The 22,972-nt window shown below is 43.4% G+C and overlaps 1 protein-coding gene across 4 annotated transcripts in view; it reads right to left on the bottom strand.

The window, feature by feature from the left end:
• Positions 1–327: 327 nt before the first annotated feature.
• The window catches only part of Eps8 (EGFR pathway substrate 8, signaling adaptor), a 162,005-nt gene continuing 139,360 nt past the window's right edge, over positions 328–22,972 (bottom strand). For 2 of the 4 annotated variants that reach the window (XM_034511971.2, XM_076940705.1), the window contains exons 16-21: positions 22,573–22,681; positions 21,602–21,745; positions 12,570–12,792; positions 5,987–6,167; positions 4,771–4,900; positions 1,520–2,033 (exon numbers count right to left, since the gene is read on the bottom strand). In XM_034511971.2, coding sequence (XP_034367862.1) covers positions 1,920–2,033; positions 4,771–4,900; positions 5,987–6,167; positions 12,570–12,792; positions 21,602–21,745; positions 22,573–22,681 — 901 coding nt within the window. In that variant the 3' untranslated portion in view covers positions 1,520–1,919. Of the gene's footprint in view, positions 2,034–4,770; positions 4,901–5,986; positions 6,168–12,569; positions 12,793–21,601; positions 21,746–22,572; positions 22,682–22,972 lie in introns of all 4 variants that reach the window. The other 2 variants (XM_034511969.2, XM_034511970.2) reach the window with 2 other exon arrangements.

Here is a 22,972-nt window from a genome sequence, read left to right on the forward strand (position 1 = left end):
AATACACAGATATAAGTCATGCCCTCTTTGTACCATAACATATAGATACAGATTACACCAATTCTTTCTCTGTTGGATATGCTACTTTTCAACCAGGTGATCTTATTATTTGATTTTTATTTTGCCTTTCAGAGCCACCCTTTTTTTTTTTTTTTTCAATGAAGGGCTTATAGAATATAAGACATCCAAACTAATTCTTTCTCATCTCATGTCTGCTAAGGATGATGGGGAGACAGAAGTAGAAAGCAAAGGCTGCCATGCCCTTCATCATCTGGAAACTTGGCCCCGAGAAGTTGCTTGCAGTTACTACAGATGTCCAGACATGTATTCAGTTGGAGCAGTTTTTAATAACAATGCAGCCTGCATAGGTTGTCACTCTTGTTACTCTCAATTGATGGTGGGAGGCAGGGATGAGATACCAAGGGGGGCAGAAAGCAGGGAAACCCAGGGCAGTATCCTAGGCCACCCTTCACAGACATGCCCTGGAGCCTCCTTTCTAAGGGAACTTCTCTCATTGTGTTCAACCCAAAGGCTCAGTCTACAACGCAAACATCCTTGTGTTGATGAGATAGAAGCTATTTATTAATATACAGCAAATACTGTTTATTGCAGACTCTCTCCAGCTGACTCGTGTGAAAAAGGCACTATGAAAAAATTAATGAATCTAGATAATCTCTCTAAATGGATTTATGTTAAAATATACAACATTCTTACATAACATCTTCTTTATATATGTGAAATAACATTATGTTTAATGACAAAACCTGTGTTTCCAAAAATAACATTTGTTGAAGGTTAGCTATGCGTCTCCTCTCTATCTAGACTCTTCCGTGGGGTTAAAGCACATGTAAATTAAGTGTCCCTGTTACACAGATAAAACACATACAATGGCCCAATATCCTTTGACTACTTATTTATATCAATATTTATAACTGAGGCCTTCATTAAGCAAAATACTGTAATAAACACCAACGTGGGCTACTTCGATTGATTGTGAGTGCATGTGTCTCACTCTTGACTTGTGCTTTCTCGTGTTTAATTACAGTTTACATAATAAGCAGAAGGGAAACTAAATCAAAGCATAATCTATGCAAAGTTTTGCAATCAACAGAGCTGAGAGGAACAAGGTTTCTTGGGAATATATTATAGTCTCCTATTCGATCCGCACGTTCAAGGTCTGGCTACATTGTACAGTTCATTCAAATGTGATTTTTTAAAACTGTTGGCATTAAGAGCTTTAAATAAAGGTAAATACACTCTCATTGGGTATGCCAGAGGACAGACCTCAAGTAAGCAGAGGGCAGCCTAACTGAGCCTCCTCCCGGGCGACAGGCATCCCAGTCACTGAAAGCTGAGACTTTTCATTGATGGCTAAAATCTTTTGCAATGAATAAAGTTGCCATTGTAAAGTGTCCCCACTCATCTCACCAAACAAGGCTGTGATAATTAATGTAGCAAAGGGGAATACACCTTAGATAAGTGGGAAAAAATATTTCCTAAGCTGAGAACAGTTTAAAACTTCTGTTTTTTTTTTTTTTTTTAAATTAAATTTTTCAAAAAAGTTTTAAAATTACATTTGTTACTTGTTTATTTATGCGTGGTGGTCAGAGGACAACTTGCAGAAGCCAGCTCTCTCCTTCTACCATGTAGGCCTAGGGTCTCGAACTCAGGTCATTGGGCTTGGCGGCAAGCACCTTTACTTGCTGAGCCATCTCACCTGTCCACTTCTCAGTTTTAATCAAAACAATGGGCACAGAAGCAGTGAGTTCTCTGCTTACTTGGGTATATACTGCTTCCTCTTATGGCAATAAATTACATATACCAAGATGACAGATTTGACATTCCCTTCAAGGCTTCTTCAAACAAAGCATATCCAACACTGTCCGACAACCATGCCAAGAATAACAGAGTTCGAGGAATCAGTGGCTGCTCCCCTCGTCGAAAGACTCCACTCCTGAGTCGCTGGCAGCGGCGCTGATCTTCTCCTGTCGCCTCCGCATGATTTCTTGTAACTCAGAGCTTCCATTATTGTCCTGAAGAATAAACATGGAGCAGACAACATAGTTACCGGCTTGTGTGTACTGACTGTACAGTTATCGGAGGGCTCAGGCGAAGTCCATAGTGGCCCCCATCCCCCTGACCATTCCTTCAAGAAAGTGGGAGCTGTCCATGAAGTTTCTAGACTGTAGCAGCCCGTCAGGTGAGTGACTCTTAGCGTGAGCTCCTCACTGTCACTGCCTGAGCCTTTCAGTTTAACATAAGGACAGATCAGTAGTGCATGCAGAATGTTCTAGTCTTACCAATACCAAGAGGGTAAATCTACATGAAGTCAGTTATCAAAGAAGCCTTGGCATACATATATGTGTTCACGTAAGTGTGCACATGTGTGTTCAGGTACACATGTGTGTGTAAGTGCTCACATGCATGTGGGGGTCAGAGGTCAAGGTGACTGTTTTCCCTATCACCTATCACATTATTATCATCATTATCATCATCATCCTTCATTTTTTTGTTTGAAACAGGGTTTTACTCTGTGACCCTGGCTTGCCTGGGACCTTCTACGTGGATCAGGCAGCCCTGAAACTCATAGAGACCCCTGTGCCTCTACCTTTTCACTAGGACTAAAGGGGTGCACCACCACACTTGGCCCCACCTTAGTTTTTGAGACAGAAGCTCAGATGAAATCTGAGGCTCATTAGTCTGTTAGCCTGGCCAACCCAGGAATCCTCCTGCCTCTCCCCCAAGCCCCACCCCCAGAGCTTATGTAGCTGTGTCTACTTTTCAGGTTCACACTCAGGATCTGAACTCGGGTCTTCATGATTATGAAACAAGTACTCTATCACCTGAGCTGTCTTTTCACACCTTCCATGAGCTGTCAGACAGTCAAGGCTCTCCTCTCCACTCAGAGACTTTTAAAGGGTGTCTCTAGAACACGTCGTTTCCCTTCAGACAACTCTGACATCACGACAGCTCACCCACTTCCCAGCTCTTCCAACAGACAATCCCCAGAACCCTCTCCCAGTCTCTGCCCACTAAAGGTTCTGGGATCAATCTGGGGTGGCGAGAACTAAGTAAAGAACTGGACCCAAGGCCAAGAAGCACAAGGAAACCTGACATCAGGTTTTCGCCTCAGTCAACTCCCAGAGGAATCAGAAGCAGGAAGGATGGGCACAGTTAAGAACAGGATGTCCCGGAAGGAAGAAACTTAGGGATATAGAATGTTCTAACATACCCTTGAGAAGTCATCTATATATCCTTATCAAGATTAGAAAATATAATGGTAATAAAACTACTTTAGGGAAGACATAATTTACACTTTACATATGAAAAGCAACCATCAGACCGGAACATAGAACCTTCTAGATCCACGTTGTTGGGAAGAGTTCTCAGGGTAATGGAATTTCTCTTGAAGGAGAACGGTCACAGGACTATACCCACAATGCTATTTTATTCTGAGTTCCTTAACTGTTCAATTTACAGAATATACCTGCTAGGGATAATTAGCCGTCAGCTTCACGCTGAATCTTATATCCTTTTATTTGAGGCCAACTATAATTTTCACAAAACTATTAACTCTTACAGAGCCAACTTTGAACGGAATAGCTTGAATACCTCCAGCCGAAAAGAGGCTCATTCACCCTCCAGCTGCTATGCAGACAGCAACGGCTAAACAATTCTTCTTGCAGTTGTATATCTTTTCTTTAAGATTATTTTACTTATTTATGTGTGATTGTTTGTGAGAGAACATATCAGTGCCAGAGTATATGAGTGTGTATGTGTGTGTGTGTTATATATGTGTTCACTCACATATATAACACATATTATATGTGCATATTCAGAGCCTAGAAGATCTGCAGATCCCCGAGAGCAGCAGTTAGAAGCATTTGTGGGATGCTTAAATAGGTGCAGGGACTGGAGGCTCTGGCCAGCATTAGTATATACACTTAGCTGCTAAGCTGTCTCCCTGGCCTACAGCTACACATTCTTAATGACCTTCCCCGATACTCCTGGTGATTCTGTGGGTGGATAACTCGGCTTGGGAAATGCATCCAGGACTTTGGTTTGTTGGAGAAAGGATCTCAGGAGGCCAGACAGTCCTTGAACTTACTGGGTAGCTGAGGCTGGTCATGAACTAAACTTCCTGCCTCCACCTCCTGAGGGCTGGATTACAGATCCGCCACTGCCACCCCCAGCCACTGCTTGGGTTTTATGTAGTTTTACATGTATGTGGGTACATAAACATATGAACATAGTTGCCCATGGAGGGCACTATATATCCTGATATAGGGTCCAACTTCTGAAGCTGGAGTTACAGATGGTTATGTATGATCTTTTGTAGAAAAGCAGGGCATGTTCTTAACAGGTGGGCCATCTCTCCAGGTACCCCACACCTAGAATTTTATTTATTTATTATACTGTCATTTCCAAAATAAATAAAAATAAGAAATATATCCCTGGCCTCTTGGAACATTCATCACTCAGGTATGAATTAGCAAAATTGAAGTTCTTATAGCAGCTCACGTAATAAAATAAGCCCATTGTGCTTTTGTTAAGTGCTCAAGAATAAAGCCCTAGCTGCCCTTGAAAGACAATCTTTTTGAGAATAGTTACTGATGGTATTTACTGGCAGAGTAGGAAAAACTGAGGCAAGTCTTAAGTCCATCTCTTCAGCCAGGAAAAATTGGCCACAAAAACATGGCTACTGGGTCCAGAGCTGCCAGTGGCCAGGCCTCACTCTCTCTTAAAGCAGGTCCACTTCACAAGTCTTACCTCCAGAGCAGCTTTCTGAACAGTGATTTGGCTAAAGACTCTGGCACCTTCGGGACAGACGGACCTCAGTTCATCTTTGTTGAGAGAAAAGAGTTGTGCTCCGTTCAACACTCCGAGGCTATTGACCGTCCTGCAATCAGAGCAGAAGGAAATTATCATAGCGTCGTAAACCAGCAAGAGAAAAGCTGCCTCTCTGTCTCTCTTCTTCAAGTTTTCAGGTCTGCTCAGCTTTAAGGACTATCTTTCCAGCTCTGTCTGTCTATTATCTATCTATCTATCTATCTATCTATCTATCTATCTATCTATCTATCTATCATCTACCTGTTTTTTGAATGCTCACTTTATTTCATTTCTGAGGCAAGGTCTCATGTAGCCCAGGCTGGTTTAGAACTCTCTATGTAGCTCAGGTTGACTTTAAACTGCAGGTCCTTCACCCCCTACTCCCAAGTGCTGGGTTGTAGGCACAGGCCAGTACTATGTGTTCCATATCTTTAAATAGTACTATGGTGCAGAGACAAAGGAATGCCAAGGGATGTCCATGGTCATGGCCCAGAGGCTCCTTTCACACAGGATGACCAGTGAGTGTGTAAAAGGATGCAGCTGGTATTCTAATCATCAGCTCCCTCAGGTTTATGTTTCTTATCTCTCACATAGCAACGAACAGCTTTCTAGCAACATGGCAACTGACTAACAACTGCACTTCAGTGTCAGTTATGCCAAACGACTGACTTTCTATATTAAGATTATGCAAACATGAATTATTCATGGTTCCAAGCATATACAAAACAGCTACAGACTTTTAGATCAGAGACACTAAAGCAGTAAAGATCCTTCTGATTTACAGCCTTGAGATGTGCTATCCCACAGCAAGAAGATTTACGTTACATGTCCTACAAGGTATAGTCTAGCTAAGACCATTGTCTTCTTCCCTGTATAACTGATGATAAAGAATAAAACACCTGCAGTCCACACAGCTGGTAACAACTGTTCAAGAGACTGGTGAGGGACACACGCTACCAGCTAGAAGATGGACTAGCATTAGTCACGCTCTTCTTTCTTCCACTTCTGCCTTCATCTTTTTGCTGTGGAAGAGTTAGCCGCCCTTTCTTCAATGCGGGACAAAGCACGCCACGTGGGCTCTGACAACTTTTCAGAGACATGGGTGGCACATAAGTGACCCAGCCGAGAAGGCATGCAGTCCACACCGGACACTCACACAGGGTTGAAGCCCTTTGACTGCAGCCAGGTCTTTACTTCTTCCGGTGAGGAGTCGTAAGTGATATTGATCACTGGAATGTTCTGCCGTGGCACGTGGAACTTCCTCTGTGCGGCACTGCGCCCGATGGTCAGCCTCTGGAAGAGTTCATCCTGCACCTCTTCCATCTGAGACTTCCTTCCTGGACACGGAGAGGGAGTGGTCATGGTTAGACATCTCTAATGTGATGTCCTCCTCCAGAACCCATCCCTAATCCCTCGGAGTCCTGTGAAGTTTGCCATCTCCCCCTACTTGTACTTCAAGCTGGTATAAACTGCATGATAAATTATTAAGGCAGCTTCCTGGCCTCCTCTTAGCTCAGGCGTCTCCATAGGCTGGGCCTGCACCTGCTCAGCTTTACATGAGACAGCAGCTGAGCGCCTTATGCTTGATTTACTGTCAGGGTCCTCACGAGGCTGCCTGTGGTCCTGATTCTCTTCTGTACTGCTTTAAACAGGGAGATCTCATCTCATCTAGAAGTCCTTCTGGTGGTCCCAGCTGGGGATGGTCATGTTGTCGTCATGCAGTAGGCAGACAGCTGGGGACACAAGGAACACCCCACAGTCCCCATGCCAGTCTCCCATAACAGTCTGGCCTTGAATGCCTAGGTCAGAGTGCCTAGGTTAAGACCATAAAGGATCCTCTCTCCTTAGACGATTCTTTCATGTCCAAAGGCTTGTTCTACACACCTCCAACCTATTTTTGATCCTCACTCTGATGATCTCACTTCCTAACTTAGGAATAAATTAAGGAGGTAAAAAGAAGCCTCCGAAATTGCACAGTGAATTCCACGGCAGTGTGGTCTACACCGTGGGACCCCCCCCCTCGAAAATAAGTAAATAATAATCTCCTCCAAAATGTACCTCAAAGGTACTGTGTCCAAACCCAAATTCTCCACATCTCCTCAATGCTGTGAGTTCATTGATCTTATTGGCTTTCTTTTTACATTAAGCTCTTTAATGGCAATTTCATCTTTCCATTTACCTCAGAGCCCAGTAAGTAGTGTAATGCTTCAATCTTATCAGACAAACTTGACTAGCAAATCCCTTGAGTTCCCCACTTCAAAATGTATCGCCAATCCTGCCACTTCATTCTCTCACTTGCTTCCAGCTTGGTCTGAGGCAGCAACCTACCACAAGTCTCTGCTTCCTCTTTCTATCACCCCCCCCATCTCCCATCATCCTTTGCTAACAGACCAATTGCAAGGTCCTGTTGGATCCTGCAGCCCCTGGGCTCCAAACCACTGCAGTGATGGCACTGCCAGCCTGGTCTCTACCTCTCAGAGGAAAGTGTCTGTCTCTCCTCCAGCTCCCTACCCTAGCAGACGCGGTAGAGCTTCCTTGGTGCCTCTGAAGCTATTGGCCATTAAGGCCACTTTTGCCTGGATCCCCCTCACCTCACCAATCAACCTCCATGAGTCCCTCTGCAGCCCCGTGAGCTTCTCCAGTCCTGTTTAAAATGGCAGTTTCCTCCCCCCAGAGCATTTACAATCCGCATAGCCACGTTAGCCTCTAACTCCTGACCATGTTACCAGTCCCATCCAGACACACAGTCATTCACCTTGCCTTTCACCTCATCATTTCTCTGAGACCCTGATGACCATCACGTTCCAATCATCATGTTATCTGGGTCAGGAGATGAAGAATGAAGAGAAACGATCTGGCTAAGTGTCTCTGTCAATTGGCCATAGAAATGAACTCATCCAGCCGGTCTGACTTTCAGACCAGGTCTGTTCTATACTCAGATCACAGATAACCTTCAATGAATTTTCCCAGCATCCTCCACTCCTAGCCTTGTGCTTATGAATGAGGATGGCGTTAAGAGAAAAATGGCAAGGGGATGAAAATAAAGGGAGATAATACCTCTATGCATAGAAAGTACACGTGCGTATTTAGGTACACTGCTATCTGTCGCTGTTTTCAAGAAATCTGAACTGGTATCATAATCCAATTAACTAATTATCTTGGCAAGTGGCGGTGACCCAATAGCCAAGGGAGCTTTTTATGCCATTCAGGGAAAGTGTTTGGTATCTCTGGAAAGTAAGTGAACTGTGAAGTAATTATTGTTATCAGAGTCTAATTTGTACTAAGGCTTCAAGTATGAAAGAGATGTTAACTTTAATTAGTTCATTCTTCAACAATTTCTCTCTCTCTCACTCTCTATATATACATGTATATTATATATACATATATAATACAAACATAAACATATATATATATATGTATATATGTATATATGTATATATGTATGTATATATATATATATATATATATATATATATAATGTTTGGCTCATATTCATCCCTCCCCGCCTCTTATCCCAGTCCCTACCATCCCCCACTTGTGCAACCAGCCTGTCTTCAGGTCCTCTTGTGTTTGCTTTGTGACACTCACCGGGTTTCCTCAGGGCCAGTCACTGAGGCTTAGTATGGAGCTAACCCCTCTAACCTCTGAAGCACCTGTAATTCGCCAGTGATTACAGCACTAAGACAATGACTTTCTCTCCTTAGCAGCACTGATGGCAAAACCTCTTAGAGAGAGAGAGCCCCTTCCCCATCTAGGAAATGGTTTGAAGATATGAAAACAAAATCAAACAACAGAGAGAAAGAAAGAAAAATGAAGGGAGAAAGAAGAGAAAGGGTACTATGGATGGATAAAAGCAAACAGTGCCAGGGTTCTGGAAGCTGCTTTAAGTCACCGATGCTCTGCCACGCAGGAGATAGGTCTGCCTTAAAATGACAAAGAGAAAACACCACCACACTGAAATACACTGCCCCTTCCTCCCCACTGCAGAGGACCACAAGGCCAGTTAGGCTTTCTCGGGACATTACAAAGACACCTCTTTCTAGAAGGCCCCTTGCTTTGGTTTCTGTTTTCAATGTTCTCTCCTGAGAATAAACACACCTCTCCCTACAGTAACAGTTCTGATTACAAAGGATTGCAGTCAAGTCAAAGGGCTTAGATTTCAAAGGACTGAAGAAGAAACGCAAGGCAAACTAACCGGTCAGAGTCATCGGCACCTTCAAAAGTGGCAAGAGGTGTGATGCTTTCTGAGTCTGTGATGAACAGACCTGAACAGCTCACGTGATGAACAGAGGGCGTGTTCCACTGTGGGTTTGTTTCTCGGCCAATGGTGCGCGCGTGCGTGCGTGCGTGTGTGTGTGTGTGTGTGTGTGTGTGTGTGTGTGTGTGTGTGTGTATGCACGTGATTTTGAGAGTGTATACTTATGTAGACTCCTATGTAGGTCAGAGGTCAGATGTCTCCTCCAATGACTCCCCAAGTTCTATTTTCAGACAGATTCTCTCACTGATCCTGCAGCTTGCTGTTGTGGCTGGATGGCCAGAGAGCTGAGGATCTGCCTGTCTTTGCCTGAAAGAAGTTCATAGCCATGCTAGGCGATTTACATGGGTGCTGGAGATCTGAACTCAGATCCTCATTCCTGCATGACAACATGACAAACACTCCCACCCTTTTCTGAATTTTCAGACAGCCATTTGCCATCTTGGCCTTGTCCATGGCCATGAGATTTGCACGAGTTCCCCCTTTTTGGCCTTTTCCTTTTATTTTTATCAGAAGTTTGGGGAATGAACAGAGACTGTAGTAGCAAGGAGATTATCTGGAAAGAGACGGGGAGGCACATGCTTAATTTTCCCATCTGCTAAATGACCATGAGACAGAAAAAAAATGCTCCAAAAATGTGCCAACCTTTATACAAAGAAATAAATTTACTTAATGCCAAAATGCACTCTTAAGATATTTTAAAAAGAAATTTTACATGAGCAATCATATGAGGATATCTTATGTTAAGGAAGCAAGTCCATGTGTCAATTTGGTCTATTTTACAGACCCTGGGACCGTTCACATATGAAAAGCTGACCGAAAAAGATGAGTTTCAATCATCAGGAGAGTTTGCACACAAGAATTCAAACTATGCCTATTCCCTCGTAGGTTCTTGAGTTTCTTCAAGTGGGACAAAGAACAGGCTGTTCCAGGCTATGTGTAGCTCCAAAAGGGGACTGGATGCCTCTGAACTCTGACCCCAGGCCTGGAACAGCCTGCCACAGTGTCAGAGATCACTGTGCTGACGTGTTAGACAGAGTCATGTGTAAACTTGTGGGAAGAAAGGAGAAAATGAGACTCATTTCTCAGGGAGAATGTTCCCCAGGGAAATGAAATATATTCATAGAACTTTTCCATCTGAAAACTATTTCTCTGGTATCTTTGAAAATGAAGCATCCCTTTAAAAGCTCAGAGTTACACATATTTTCACACTCATACACAGTCACTTCTGATACAGGATTTGTTTTTCCAGATTTTCATTTTTTGTTCTATTTTACATTTATTTATTTGTGTGTGTGTGTGTGTGTGTGTGTGTGTGTTTTCAGAGGACAACACAAGAGAGTTGGTTCTCTCCTTTTGCCATGTAGATCTCAGGGACTGAATTCAGGTTGGGCTTAGTGGTAAGCACTATTTCCTACTGAGTCATCTTACTGAATCCTCGTTAATTTTCTAATGAGGTCAAACATGAATAAAAAGGTGATTTGAATCATTTATACTTCAGGAGAGAAACTCATGCATGAACCAGATTTGTGTTTATTACAACTAGCCACCATTTCCATAACAGTTAAAGAGTAATACCTTTACTTCTCCTCTCTAGTATTTTCCATTTATTGAGATTGATCATGAAGGGCACATGAACCCACTGGGGGCAAAAGGCACTGAAAAATTTAGGAATGTAGTTTGACCTGTGTGTTAATAAGGTTTGGTCTTTGCTTAGCTACTGTAATGCTAAGTGGGGGCCTCCAAGACCTGGTTGTCCCAGAGAAGAGAGAGTCTACACATACTTGGCCCCAAGTTATTTCTGATTGGTAAGTAAAGATGCCAACATCCAAGAGCTGGGCAGAAGAGACTTAGGTGGGGTTTAGGTTTCATGGACTTGTGGTTGGAGGAAGACCATGAGAAGAATGTGCAAGAGGAGGAAGGAGAAGCCGCCATGGGTTAGGTGAGCCATAAAAACATGGCCGTGAGGGCTGGCCGATTGGAATAAAGAACATCCCAGATGAAACATAGTAATTACTAAGTAATAACTCAGGGTTATCGGTAGGAAAGTAGATTCTAATAACACAGAGGCCAGGTATCTGCCCAGCTCTAGTGCTGTTTATAATAAATATAAAGGCTATGTGTGTCCTTCATCTGGGAACTAAAAGGTCAAAGGTCGGGTAGAAACCCCAGGTTGAGATTAAAAATTTCTACAACACCTGAGCTTCAGGTCTATGGTGTCAGCTATGAAACGGATAGTTCAATACAGTTTGACACCTGATATCAAAGATGGGATTGTACAGTAAGACTAAGCCGGGAATCACTCCTTTTCTCACATAAATAGTACTAAAGAGAATAGAAACAGATTGGTCCTTTATAGTCAGAGTAATTTATAAAGAGAGAAAGGCACAGGACCTTGGGTGTGGCCCTGGGGCAGGATGGTAGATATGTTTCCCCCTTAACTTTTATATACTTTTCTCAAACTTCAACCCTAGGAAATGTTTTCTTGGCTTTAGTTCTCCAAGTTTTCTACAGTGAGTTACAGTCGCGCAGACTGACTCGCAGTGCTTTACAAACACTGCAACGTCAGACACAAAGCAGATGGGCCCTAATGTACAAGGGACACTCAAACCTCTCAGGGTCACCTTTAGCTTTCAGAGTATCCACACGGCTCTGCCCCCGCCACAGAATAATCCTATGTTACCACAGCATCTTTAATTTTGTTTATTTTACAATGGTTCTCATAGAAACCATTCTCATGGGAAAATCCGTTTTATATTTGTGAAAATATGAAGTTCAAGTTACAAGAAAATTCGGCGTTGTTACTGGTGGGCGACTGTGCAGCATCAATGTGATTTGTGTGCGCGTCTGAGGGTGGCAAACACTCGGAAGAGGACAAAGAGGAAGAGGAGGAGATGCCGAGGACCGCAGCAGACATTTGCTGACTACTTGCTTACGCTGGTCCAAATTCATCCGAGTTTTCAAGCCCAGCACTGTTCACGTTTCCAGCTGTCTCACAAAGCGTGGTATTGCCAAACACGCCTGCTGAGGTGCCGGCAGTAGGCCTCAGTTACGACAAACAAACACAAACTTCTCAGGGAGAGGGAGATTGAGTGGCCCTAAGCCCTCTACTTTGCCTGTATTATCTCACTTAATCTTCACACTTGTCCTAGGAAACAGATTAGCTTTGGTTTCCCTCACTCTCCAGACTCTAAAATACACAGAGGCTCACTAAAACCTTGAATTATGTAGGTAGGAAGGGATGTTTACGAGTTCATCCCAGTATATCTGCTCAAGCAAGTGTACATTTAACAGTCCCAATACCACAGTGGTATGAGCAGAGGTACATGCCTTAGAGGGTTGAGAAAATGACCTGCTTCTCAGAGAAACTCAGAGGTAGAAAAGCCGGGTGAACATCCATGAAGTATAAGTGGCTACTATTTACCTCACAATACTTACAATGAATACACATAGAGAATCTGGGTATGGCCCTGGGGAAACTTACGGTCCACTGGGAGCTGTTTGTATCTCTGGCTGTCCCGCGCAATGCTGCCCCCACTGTCGCTGGAGCTGCTGTTCTGACGGGTGACATTTGCTGGAACCTTGGGCACAGGGACGGGTGCTGGTACAGAAGGTGGAAGGGGGACCGGAACCGGTGCTGGCGTTGGAGGGGGTGATGGGGCGGAAGGAGTATCAGCTGATCTCGGACCGTATTCCGTCCTTTGTTTCTATAAAAGACAATAACCAACCTGAAATATATGTGTGTGAATAAGTATATATGTATATATGTATATTCATATATGTATGAATGAGTGTGTGCGTGCATGAACTTAGTCTGGAAAATGAAGTACAAATTGACAGGCCATCATTAGATATTTATTTGTAAAGTTACCTGTGCCAATCCTTAATAAATGTAGGTTTATATATGTACACTTTTAATCCAATATGATTTCACAGTTTTTAAGACCATGTTTGAAGTCAGTGTGTGAGTTTAAAGAGTGACAAGCTCAAACCAAGAACAAATAATATCATATTCATACATGCCAAGAAAGCTCAGTTTGGGCTTGAACTTACACATGACTATGGTAGGTTAGAAACTCTGATTATTTTACAGTTTAAGAGAATAATAATTTCAGTGGTGCTGAAAATTAATAACCCTGAGCGTCACTTGCTCTAGTTTTAAATGTAGACCACAGTCAAAGGTCTTTAATTCTGCTGTTTACAAAGAGGGTTACAGAACAATGTGTGAATCTGAAAAATAAAGGGGCTATGCTTTTAAAATAATTAAGTTTAGATTGCTATTATTAACGTTTTCAAGGTACAGCCCCTTCTACTACCATATTATTCCTGATTTATTCACATTGGAAATTTTCTTTGTTAAAAATGGGAATACAGGGGATGGATGATTTTAAGGATAAAGGCATAACTGGTCCTTCCGGCTGGGGATGCAGCTCTATGGTAGAGCATTTGCCCAATATATAGAAGCCACATTCCAACCTCCGGTCCACAAAACAGAAAAGAGCTGAGGAAAGGCAGTAGGAGGGGACGGGAAGGCAGGAGAAGGCAAGTGAGCAGGGATTTACATTTTAAAAGGAAGATGTGGTAAAGAATACAATTGAGCTATGAGAAAACAATACTTGTGAGTGTTTCATATTCAGTATGATACCCAAAACCTTAAATATAATTAAGACAATGTAGCTAGCAGATAACTACATGCCAAAGACTCCAAGTTTTCCACAGGTGCATCTTTGCAGACTCAAAGATGCAAAGTTACAGGTGAAGTGACCTTTAAATACCGCACCAGCACAGTGTCAGTTAAAATAGAAGGGTAGCAGGTAAAATCCAAAAGGAAGCCTTTCGGAACTCTGGGGCTTGCGTTAGGGCAGTATTTACTTCTCACTTCTAAGTTGGCCCAAATATAAGGCAATCCTGGTTTTTAAGTGTGCCACCCTCCCGATCCGGATTTCCACAGAGATCAAAACCATCAAAGCACACACCACACACATTTACTTTAAAATACTGTCACTCGAAAAATAACACACCAACAACCAAGGTGCCTTCATAGGAAGAGGACTTCATACCTGTGGAAAGCTTCCTGGGAAGGGACCCTTGGGCTTTGTGGCTGTTACTTAAGGGTTATGACTCATCCACCAGCAGGTGGTACAAAGGTGGAAGAGGGACAGTGGGAGGGGGGACTCAAAGAGGGCTAGATAGTGATGCAAGATACAAGGAGAGAAAAGCAACAAGGAAGGCATGGGGGTGGGAAAGATGGGAGGTGGATCGGTGACTGCCACAAAGTTAAGCACTGGAGGAGGAGGTTTCTGATCCTCCCAGCATCTCTTCTTAGAGACACTTCTAATATATCCAGTAATGTGTCAGAAAGCACTGGTGTGTCATTACAAACCCCACAAGATATTTCTCTTATATTTGGGCCAAAAAAAAAAAAAAAAAAAAAAAAAAAAACCCAAACAAACAAAAACAAAACAAAACAAAACAAACAAACAAACAAAAAAACTAAAGCAATCCAAACACAGCAAACATCACCAAAATCACCACTTAGCACACACCAAAGATACTTAGTATATATGTTTTGGTCCCTAGACAAGCATGTCCTTTGCATTTCACTTCATGATGGCTTAATGAAAATCATGTCAGTGTTCCAAAAGCGACAGAGTTTCAATGGTTGTTGGTTTTTTTTTTTTTTTTTTTTTTTAAATAAAAACCTCTGCCAACGAAAAGTGCTCCAGGCTCTGACCACCACAACGTGATTCATTCTATCTGCCATCATAAAAACAAGAACAGCTTAGCGTCTTTCTAGCTGTGCAATAATACAGGGAGACGCCCAGAACACGGTGACACTGTCACAGGCAAGCACGGAGATGGGCTCACCAAGTGTTGGGGGTCCCAGTTCATTCACCCCCTGGACAAGGCAACAGAACCAGTGGGCCTCACTCAACAATAGGTCAGACGCTTAAACCGAATGGAAGCTCCGAACGCCATATAAAGCCATTCTCGGACTCTGTGCCATAAATTGTGTTTACTTGCATAGTCCCCTCTCCCCTCAGTCTTCTCTGCCTGCTTCAAGCCTCCAACCTCTGACAAGAGGAGGGAGAGAGGACCAGAGGCTCAATCAGTGTGACTCATTCTGAAAGTTACTGAGTCAGGGCTGACCCCTTCACCTTTTGCTCTAAGTCCCTCCCCAGTGTCTCAGCTCCTTTCAACCTACTGCTCTCTCTTTCACACTCCTGCCTGCTCTCTTCTTTCACACTCCCGTGCTGGGCTCTTCCTGTTGGAGGCACAGAGCAGTGACTCACAACACACCTCAAGTCATGGAAGACTTCCTGGAGCACACTTCACTCGGAGCCTTCCTTTCATGCCCCAAGGAAGATGAGGCTCCAGTCTGATGAGAAGCCTTGGCCTGGGGACGTTCCCAGGAATCACCACTAAACTCCTACATCTCCACAAAGCTCCCAACGTAGCTGGGATGGACCCACGTTTGTATAATGCTGTCACTCCCTGAGTCCCATCACCTTCTCTCACAAACGCCAAGCTCTGCTGTACAAAGCACCCCGTGTCTTTCTCTGAGAGGAATCAGAATGGCTCTGCCTCATGAGAAATGCACTTCCTACTGACAATTACGTTGGGGTGAGTCACTCTTCTTTAGGAACGAAAACTGAGTAAAAATTCTCAAGCACTGAAGTGACTGAGGACACACCTGATTCCTGCACATTCCTGCTTCAGAGGGGAGATTATGCAAGTAAAACCTAACAAAGCCATCAGCAGAGAACTGGTCTTACGATTTTGCCCCACACTGAACAGCATCGTTACTTTCTCCCTTGAACTTTGGCCTCTCTGAAATTCTGTGCTGAAAACGGCACAGCTGGAATATTTGGAGGGTGTTAAGTCCAGAAACTGAATCCAAAAAAGAAAAACTTTATAGAGGAGGAAGTGCCAGGAGGGAACAACTGTAAGTTACCTCTGACAGCTCGCCAAGTAATTGCTATTAGAAAGTGGAGCAAGCCGTAGTAAATGAGAAAATTAACACAGGAGATGGGATTGAAAAAACATATCAATTACAACTTACATCAAATAACAGCAAACATGAGCAAACTGGTTTTTGACAGCAAAATTACCTGCCCACAAGTCAGCCAGCAAAGGAGTTTGTAAATACGGTGGGGATTAATCCCCACCGGGCTCTACGCAACTTCCAGCTCAACACCCCGAGTAAATGGTACAGTCAGACTATCCCAGTACCCTCGCTGTGCATTAAGGCATTAGGTGAAGATACCATGATACAGGTTCATCTTATTGACAGCTTAAAAAGAATACATGGAGAGTCAAGCATAGGAACGTAGGGAAACTGTAGTTACCAGGATTGGGGTGGTGAGCACAGAAAACAGGGATGCAGGTCTTTGGACACAAAGTAGCAGGTGTGGAGTAGAAACAAACTGAAGAACCGGATGCTCAATATGAGGGGCGTACTCGGTGATGGCGTATTAGAGTCAGGTTTGCTGAAGGAGCCGATTATGGCTTCTCTTGTTGGGGGATGGGTAGCCGTGTGACACGATATGCTCGCTCTTTTACTTCTGTGATAATTCCATTTTATAGTGTATGCACTTTTAACATTGTGTATATATTTATATATTATGCACACACACACACACACACACACACACACACACAGACACACAGACAACATGCACACATGCTTACCCAACAACAGCGATAGCCATCCTTGTTTAAGAATCCTGCCTCTAGCTAATGGGGTAGAGTAAATAATTTATAACAATTTTTAAACCGAGGATTAAACGGAAGCTGGCCCGGCTGAAGAATATGAGGTGATGTTAACAAGATGGCCCGTCCTCTGTCCAGCAGTATGTCAGCGTTTGGAATGAGTTTACACAAGACATGAATGAAATGGGCTGGGATCACTACTGCTGGTGGTTTCAGTCACCTCTAGAAACGATTGCCACCTTCCATTTAAGGCAATTTAACATGGATACAGAGAATAAGGGAATTGTATGAGTCCTTCTCATCCACAGCCAAGCACACAGGAACCGAAAAAAACAAAATTCTATGTCTAAAGGCACACAGCTGGCTGCTCACAAAACCAAGGCAAAATCTGGACCAACACCAGAGTAGGTTTTCCACACAATTTTACAACAGCCAAAAAATAGAGCTGGGGTGTGGGAGGGGGTACTTCACAAGTCCTGAGGACGGTTTCTTGGACACTGGTCATTATTTGATTCCCCCCCCCCCCACACACACACTCCTTGGTGGAATAAGAAAAACTACAGAAATAATAAACACATACACCCAATATTTAACAGTACACAAAAAATTGTTTAGCCCAGCTGTGGATGTAGTAGAAATAAGATCAGGAGGAAGTCATGTCTACTCCTCTCACAGCAGGGGACCCATGGGAAATGGTCCTTTCAGAAGATGACCAGAACTAGCCTGGGAATCAAGTAAAAACTTTATGTGGCAGTAGATTCTGGATAGAAAGGAAGCAGCCTCGGGGCCATCTGTTGCCCAGATAAGAAAGGCAAAGTCCTTGGGGGGTGATCTACATTTTAAGAGAAAGCCAGGCCACTTTTCTGTGCCTATCAAAAGCATTTATTCCTCTCTCCTGTGGCTTCACTGAAACACACACACACACACACACACACACACACACACACACACACACACACACACATTTTGTAAATTCTCCATCTCATCTCTTCCTCTTTTATTTTAAAACTCCTGGCAAAGCCATGGGGGGAGGCACACAGGTGGGAATCTGCCTTTGGAGAGCTGTTAAAATCACTCCAAATGTGAGGATTAGGAAACAACCCCCAGGGACTTGGGGTGAGAACTCAACACCTCCTCTGTGCTGCTCCAAGTGTGAGGACCCCTGCGGCCAGAACAGACCCAGACAAAGGGTGTGCAGCAATGGACAAGAGCTGTCCTTGAGCCTACACTAGGAACTGCTCCCAGAATCCTTCAAGACCAGAAAGGGAAGGGGATGAAAATGAGAACCACAACCATGGCGAGGGAGAGGAGCAGTGCACATCCAAGCCTGGGGTTTGCGAGTGGCAAACACTCATGTTGCCAGTCTCTTGTGTAATGTGCACAGTTTTCCTAAAGTATTAAAAAGGGACACAGAAAATGCAAGGAACAGACACATTCTTTGGAAAAAAAAAAAAAAGCCACTCTAAAAACGGTGACTGAATGGTGACTGTTCTCACCACACAGTGTATGGGAGAGGTACTCTGAGATCAGGTCTCTGTGATGCTGTTGGAGAGATAGGTAGTTGACAGGGATGTTTCTGAGGGCTTACTTTCCCATCCTACTCCATTTGTGTTTTCAGAACTACTACAAGTTCATTAAAGATAGCAATTCCTTGAGAGAAGCCGTGACGTCATGACAGGTAGGTAAGGACACAGTGATGTCATATCAGGTAGGTAAGGATGCAATGATATCATGACAGGTAGGTAAGGACACAGTGATGTCATAGCAGGTAGGTAAGGATGCAGTGATATTATGACAGGTAGGTAAGGACACAGTCATGGCAGAAAGGTAAGGACACAGTGATCTCATAGAAAGTAAGTAAGGATGCAGTGATGATGTCACAGTAGGTAAGTAGGTAAGGACACAGTGATGTCATGGCAGATAGGTAAGGACACAGTGACATCTTAGCAGGTAGGTAAGGATGCAGTGATATCATGGCAAGTAGGTAAGGACACAGAGATGTCATAGCAGGAAGGTAAGGATGCAGTGATGTCATGGCAGATAGGCTGTTTATTACAAAGTATGAGACCTCTAGTGCATTCAGCCCACAGATCCTAGTTAGAGAGTTTTCAATTCCTTTCCATGCTAGGTCCTCACGCTAAATTTTACATATTCAGAGAAGTGGGGAGATAGAAAGGGGGTCAGGAGGGAGGAAAAGGGGGAGGGAAAGAGCTCACACCCACAACCACTCTTTCACACACATTTCTATAGGAACTGTGGAAAAGTTCAAAAGAGAAACAGCTAGAACATGAAATTCTCCACAGTGACCACAAGTCTCTATTTATATAAAGTTCCAACATAGACTCCTGGAACTTCTGAATACTTAAAAAACCAAAATCTTGGCTGTGTCAAAGTTGACAAAAACATAAGATGAGGTTCTGTGAAAGAAAAGAGTCAGGGAGAGGGGAGGGAGGGGGAAGGGAGGAGAAGAGGGGGAGGGGGAAAGGGGGGGAGAGGGAGGAGGGGGAGGGTAAGGGGGAGAGAGGGAGGAGAGAATGAGAGAGGGAGGAGAGAGGGAGAGAGGAAGGAGAGAGGGAGAGGAGAGAGAGAGGAAGAGAGGGAGGAGAGAGGAAGAGGAGGGAGGAGAGAGGAAGGAGAGAGAGGGAGAGGAGGGAGAGGAGGGAGAGAGAGGGAGAGAGGGAGAGAGAGGGAGAGAGGGAGAGAGGGAGAGAGAGGGAGAGAGGGAGAGAGGGAGAGAGAGGGAGAGAGGGAGAGAGGGAGAGAGGGAGAGAGAGGGAGAGAGGGAGAGAATGAGAATGTGGTGTATATGTGTGTATGTGTGTGTTCTCTCCACGCACTATTTTTGCCTGTGGTGTGTACTAATCATTTGGGTTCACTTTAGCCAGAGGGAAGCCTGAAACAGGATAGCCAACACACAGCTTGGGGCAGGAGTCACAGCTGAAGTAAAAGGCAAAATAGCAAGCAGGTAAAGAGTGGAGGTCAGACTCCTTTTCGGGGAGTTGCAACCAGGACAAAGACTCGGAACACACACTATTTGTAGGCTTAATTATGTTCCCTTATTTTCAGTCTAGCTGTTCCTAGGAATCATGCAGACAAGCAAAAATTCAATCTGAGTAATTGTTTTTAATATGTAAACTTAGAAATTCTTGGATCTATTTGCCCATGTGCCCAGAGGATATTCTTTATAAACAGCTCGAGCTACACTTTGTCATTAGTTAGAATGTTTAAAAATCCCTACTTTCTCAGAGGGCAAACATTCCCTCTCGGGATTTTAGGCACACACTCAGTACATATCACATCACTGTTAAGAATAAGATTAAAAAATACGTTCAAGAAAGAAAGCAGAGGATTGGTGCTCACCCTCCCAAAAGAAGCCTTATGTCATTACACCAGAAGACCACATCTCACACTTACAGAAGTAGGAGCTTATGAGAAGGAAGAGGTATGGAAAATTAAGTTCAGAAAAAAAAAATCACTGCAAAAATCCACGGAAAACACAGCAGACCATACCTTGAATAACTCAAATTCCTTCTTTGGCATCAAAAGCTAATGACAAATGATCGGCATAAGTAAGTACATGTGTCATGTCAGGAAAAAAAAAGAAAAGAAAACAAACAAGCAAAAACCCATCAATGTTTTATCTTCCTTTTGAGACAGAGCCCTACACAGTCCAGGCTGGTTTTGAACTTACGTTGTTAGCCCAAGATGACATTGAATTCCTGATGCTCCTGCCTCTACCTGCCAAATGCTGGGAAAATGGGTATGTGATTCCACACCCTCTGATAAGAATTCTTTATGTCAAATGTTTGGTTGACTCTGGGCTTCTAATAAGGTCAAATTGCTCTGGGAAGGGGTAAGGGTCTACTCTACACTTGATAGTCTCAAGGAGCTCCCAGTGCTCAGATAACTCAGTGTGGCAGCCGGGATAATGGACTCCATCCAAGGCCTGGACACATTGTTGTCTTCAAGCCTAGACCTGAGCAACAATGAACTGCTTCACAGTAGAGCTCAGGTAGGCAGTACGAAAGTCAGTGATGCTGATGAAGTCACAATAAAAATGGAGCCAGGAATGGTGGTTTTTCTCACCATTGAAAATTAGGACTTCATCCCTACGGCTTGGAAAGGAATCTACTTGGGTTCAGAGGTGGTGCATGAAGAGTCCACCCGTTCTAGCCCTATTGCACGACCTCACTCCAGAGAGGCAGCTCAAGTAAACGCAGCTGCCATAACAGATGAGCTGACCAGGCTACAAAAATCCTGAAACTGTGGTGTGTGTGAGCCTCTGGAAGTCTTCAGGGATCAGCGGAAGAAGCTGTCCTGTCTCATCTATATCATAGACAAATCCAACCTTAATATAAAGGAATAACACTGTAACACCTGAACATATGTTCATGGATGTGCTAAGGCATGCTGAGGGTGAACTGAAGGCTGGCCAGAGACTGGACATTTAATAGACTCTGAAGGTAAAGGCTGTTAAAGATGGGGGTTTACCCTCTCAGCAGTCTCAGAGCCAACTGACGGGTAAAGAGAAAAAAATGATCTATTTGTATTTGTCAGAAATACTACACATTGGTGAGGAAAAAAGGATTCATAAGGGTAGTAACTTATTGCTGGACACTTTAATAGTTTCCTCAGAAAATGAATCAGAAAATCATGCATCACTCTCTCTTGTCTCCACATTGCCTTTCAATTGCTCTCAAAAATAAAACCAATTTAATATCAAAGTGATTAACACACGAAAGGCATGGAATTTCTGTTTGTGGAAATCTGTTGATGTTAACTTTTGCTTAGTACCCATGTTACCTGTATGGTATGCGTGTATGGGGGATCAGCGCGCCCCACTCCAGATTCCGGAGGTCTCATGATATCCAGAATGTTATTTGGCACAAACCCAGAGTCTCCACTGGAATTCCGGACTTTCCACCACTGCCTTCGATCATCAAGTATCTGTCAACATGCAAAGAACAGAGAAGAGACCTTTATAAGAAAACCCATACACACATGCGCAGACAACATTCAACTTTCATTTCTCAATTTTCAATCGAGAATTTTTTTTTTTACTTTTGATAATGCACTGAATAAAAGCATATGAGTGACTGAAGTTCTGAGCAATTACACTAAGACGTATTATTGCTCATTGTAATTATTGATATTTGCATAAAATAAGTAGTCCTAGGACAAATCTACCACAAATATATACTACAGCCTCAGAATGTCCCTGTCTCATTTGAGGGCAATAAGATGGCCATTCTGGAAAGTTCTATTGTTTCCATTTGTGGACTAGAAAGGGAAAATATGGAAATTATTTCTTTAACAAAATGTATTGTATACATTCAAGGAAATGAACTCTGTGCTGTGACCTAAGAAATGCTACCCTCAATGTGGTTATCAAATGCAGTACTGGTGACATTTGTGTAAGGGTTCTCAAAGAGGAAATGTTTTCTTTGGTTAAACTATCGTGATTCATCTCCACTGAGTTTATAACCAGCCTTGGTTACAAAATGAATGAATCTCAGAAGAAAAGACAATGAGGCAAGCCAAGAAATGCACTTGCCTGTCCCACGATGCCTTATGTATCTCTTACTTGAATGAGCAACACTATCAATTAAGCTAAGCAGCTAACACTTCTAAAGAGATACAGATATCTAAGATGCACTGTGTACAAAGAAACACTTTCTTGACCTCAGCATCTCTTTCAGGGGTCTCAGATGCAGATTAGAAGAATTCAGCAAACTGACTTTCTTAGAGGACAAAGCCCATTGAGAACCAGTTACCTCTAAGACATCATCCTTCATAACCGAGAGCTCGCTGCTGTTCCTCGCCACGAAGTCGTACTTGGACTTGGCGTATTTCTTGGGTTGTGTTTTGCCCGAGTCATAATTTCTAGAAAAAGAAAGGAAGAACTCTCTGTCATTCTACTAGCTCTTCTGAAGCCTGGGGGCAGAAGTAACACAAGGGCCAGTCCAACCCTCTCAGAAAGCCTCTGGATTCTTAGATGGCAGCTTAGTCGGCCTGAACAAACTGGGGCTGGAGGGATGGCTCAGCAGTTAAAAGAAGGTACTCCTCTTGCAGAGGGCCTGAGTTCCATTCCCAGGCCCCACATTGGGGGCTAACCAGTACCTGTAACTCCAGCTTCAGGGGATCTGATATCTCCTGACCTCCATCTGGTACACA

Source organism: Arvicanthis niloticus, chromosome 9 (genome assembly GCF_011762505.2).
Source record: "Arvicanthis niloticus isolate mArvNil1 chromosome 9, mArvNil1.pat.X, whole genome shotgun sequence".
Taxonomy (NCBI): domain Eukaryota; kingdom Metazoa; phylum Chordata; class Mammalia; order Rodentia; family Muridae; genus Arvicanthis; species Arvicanthis niloticus.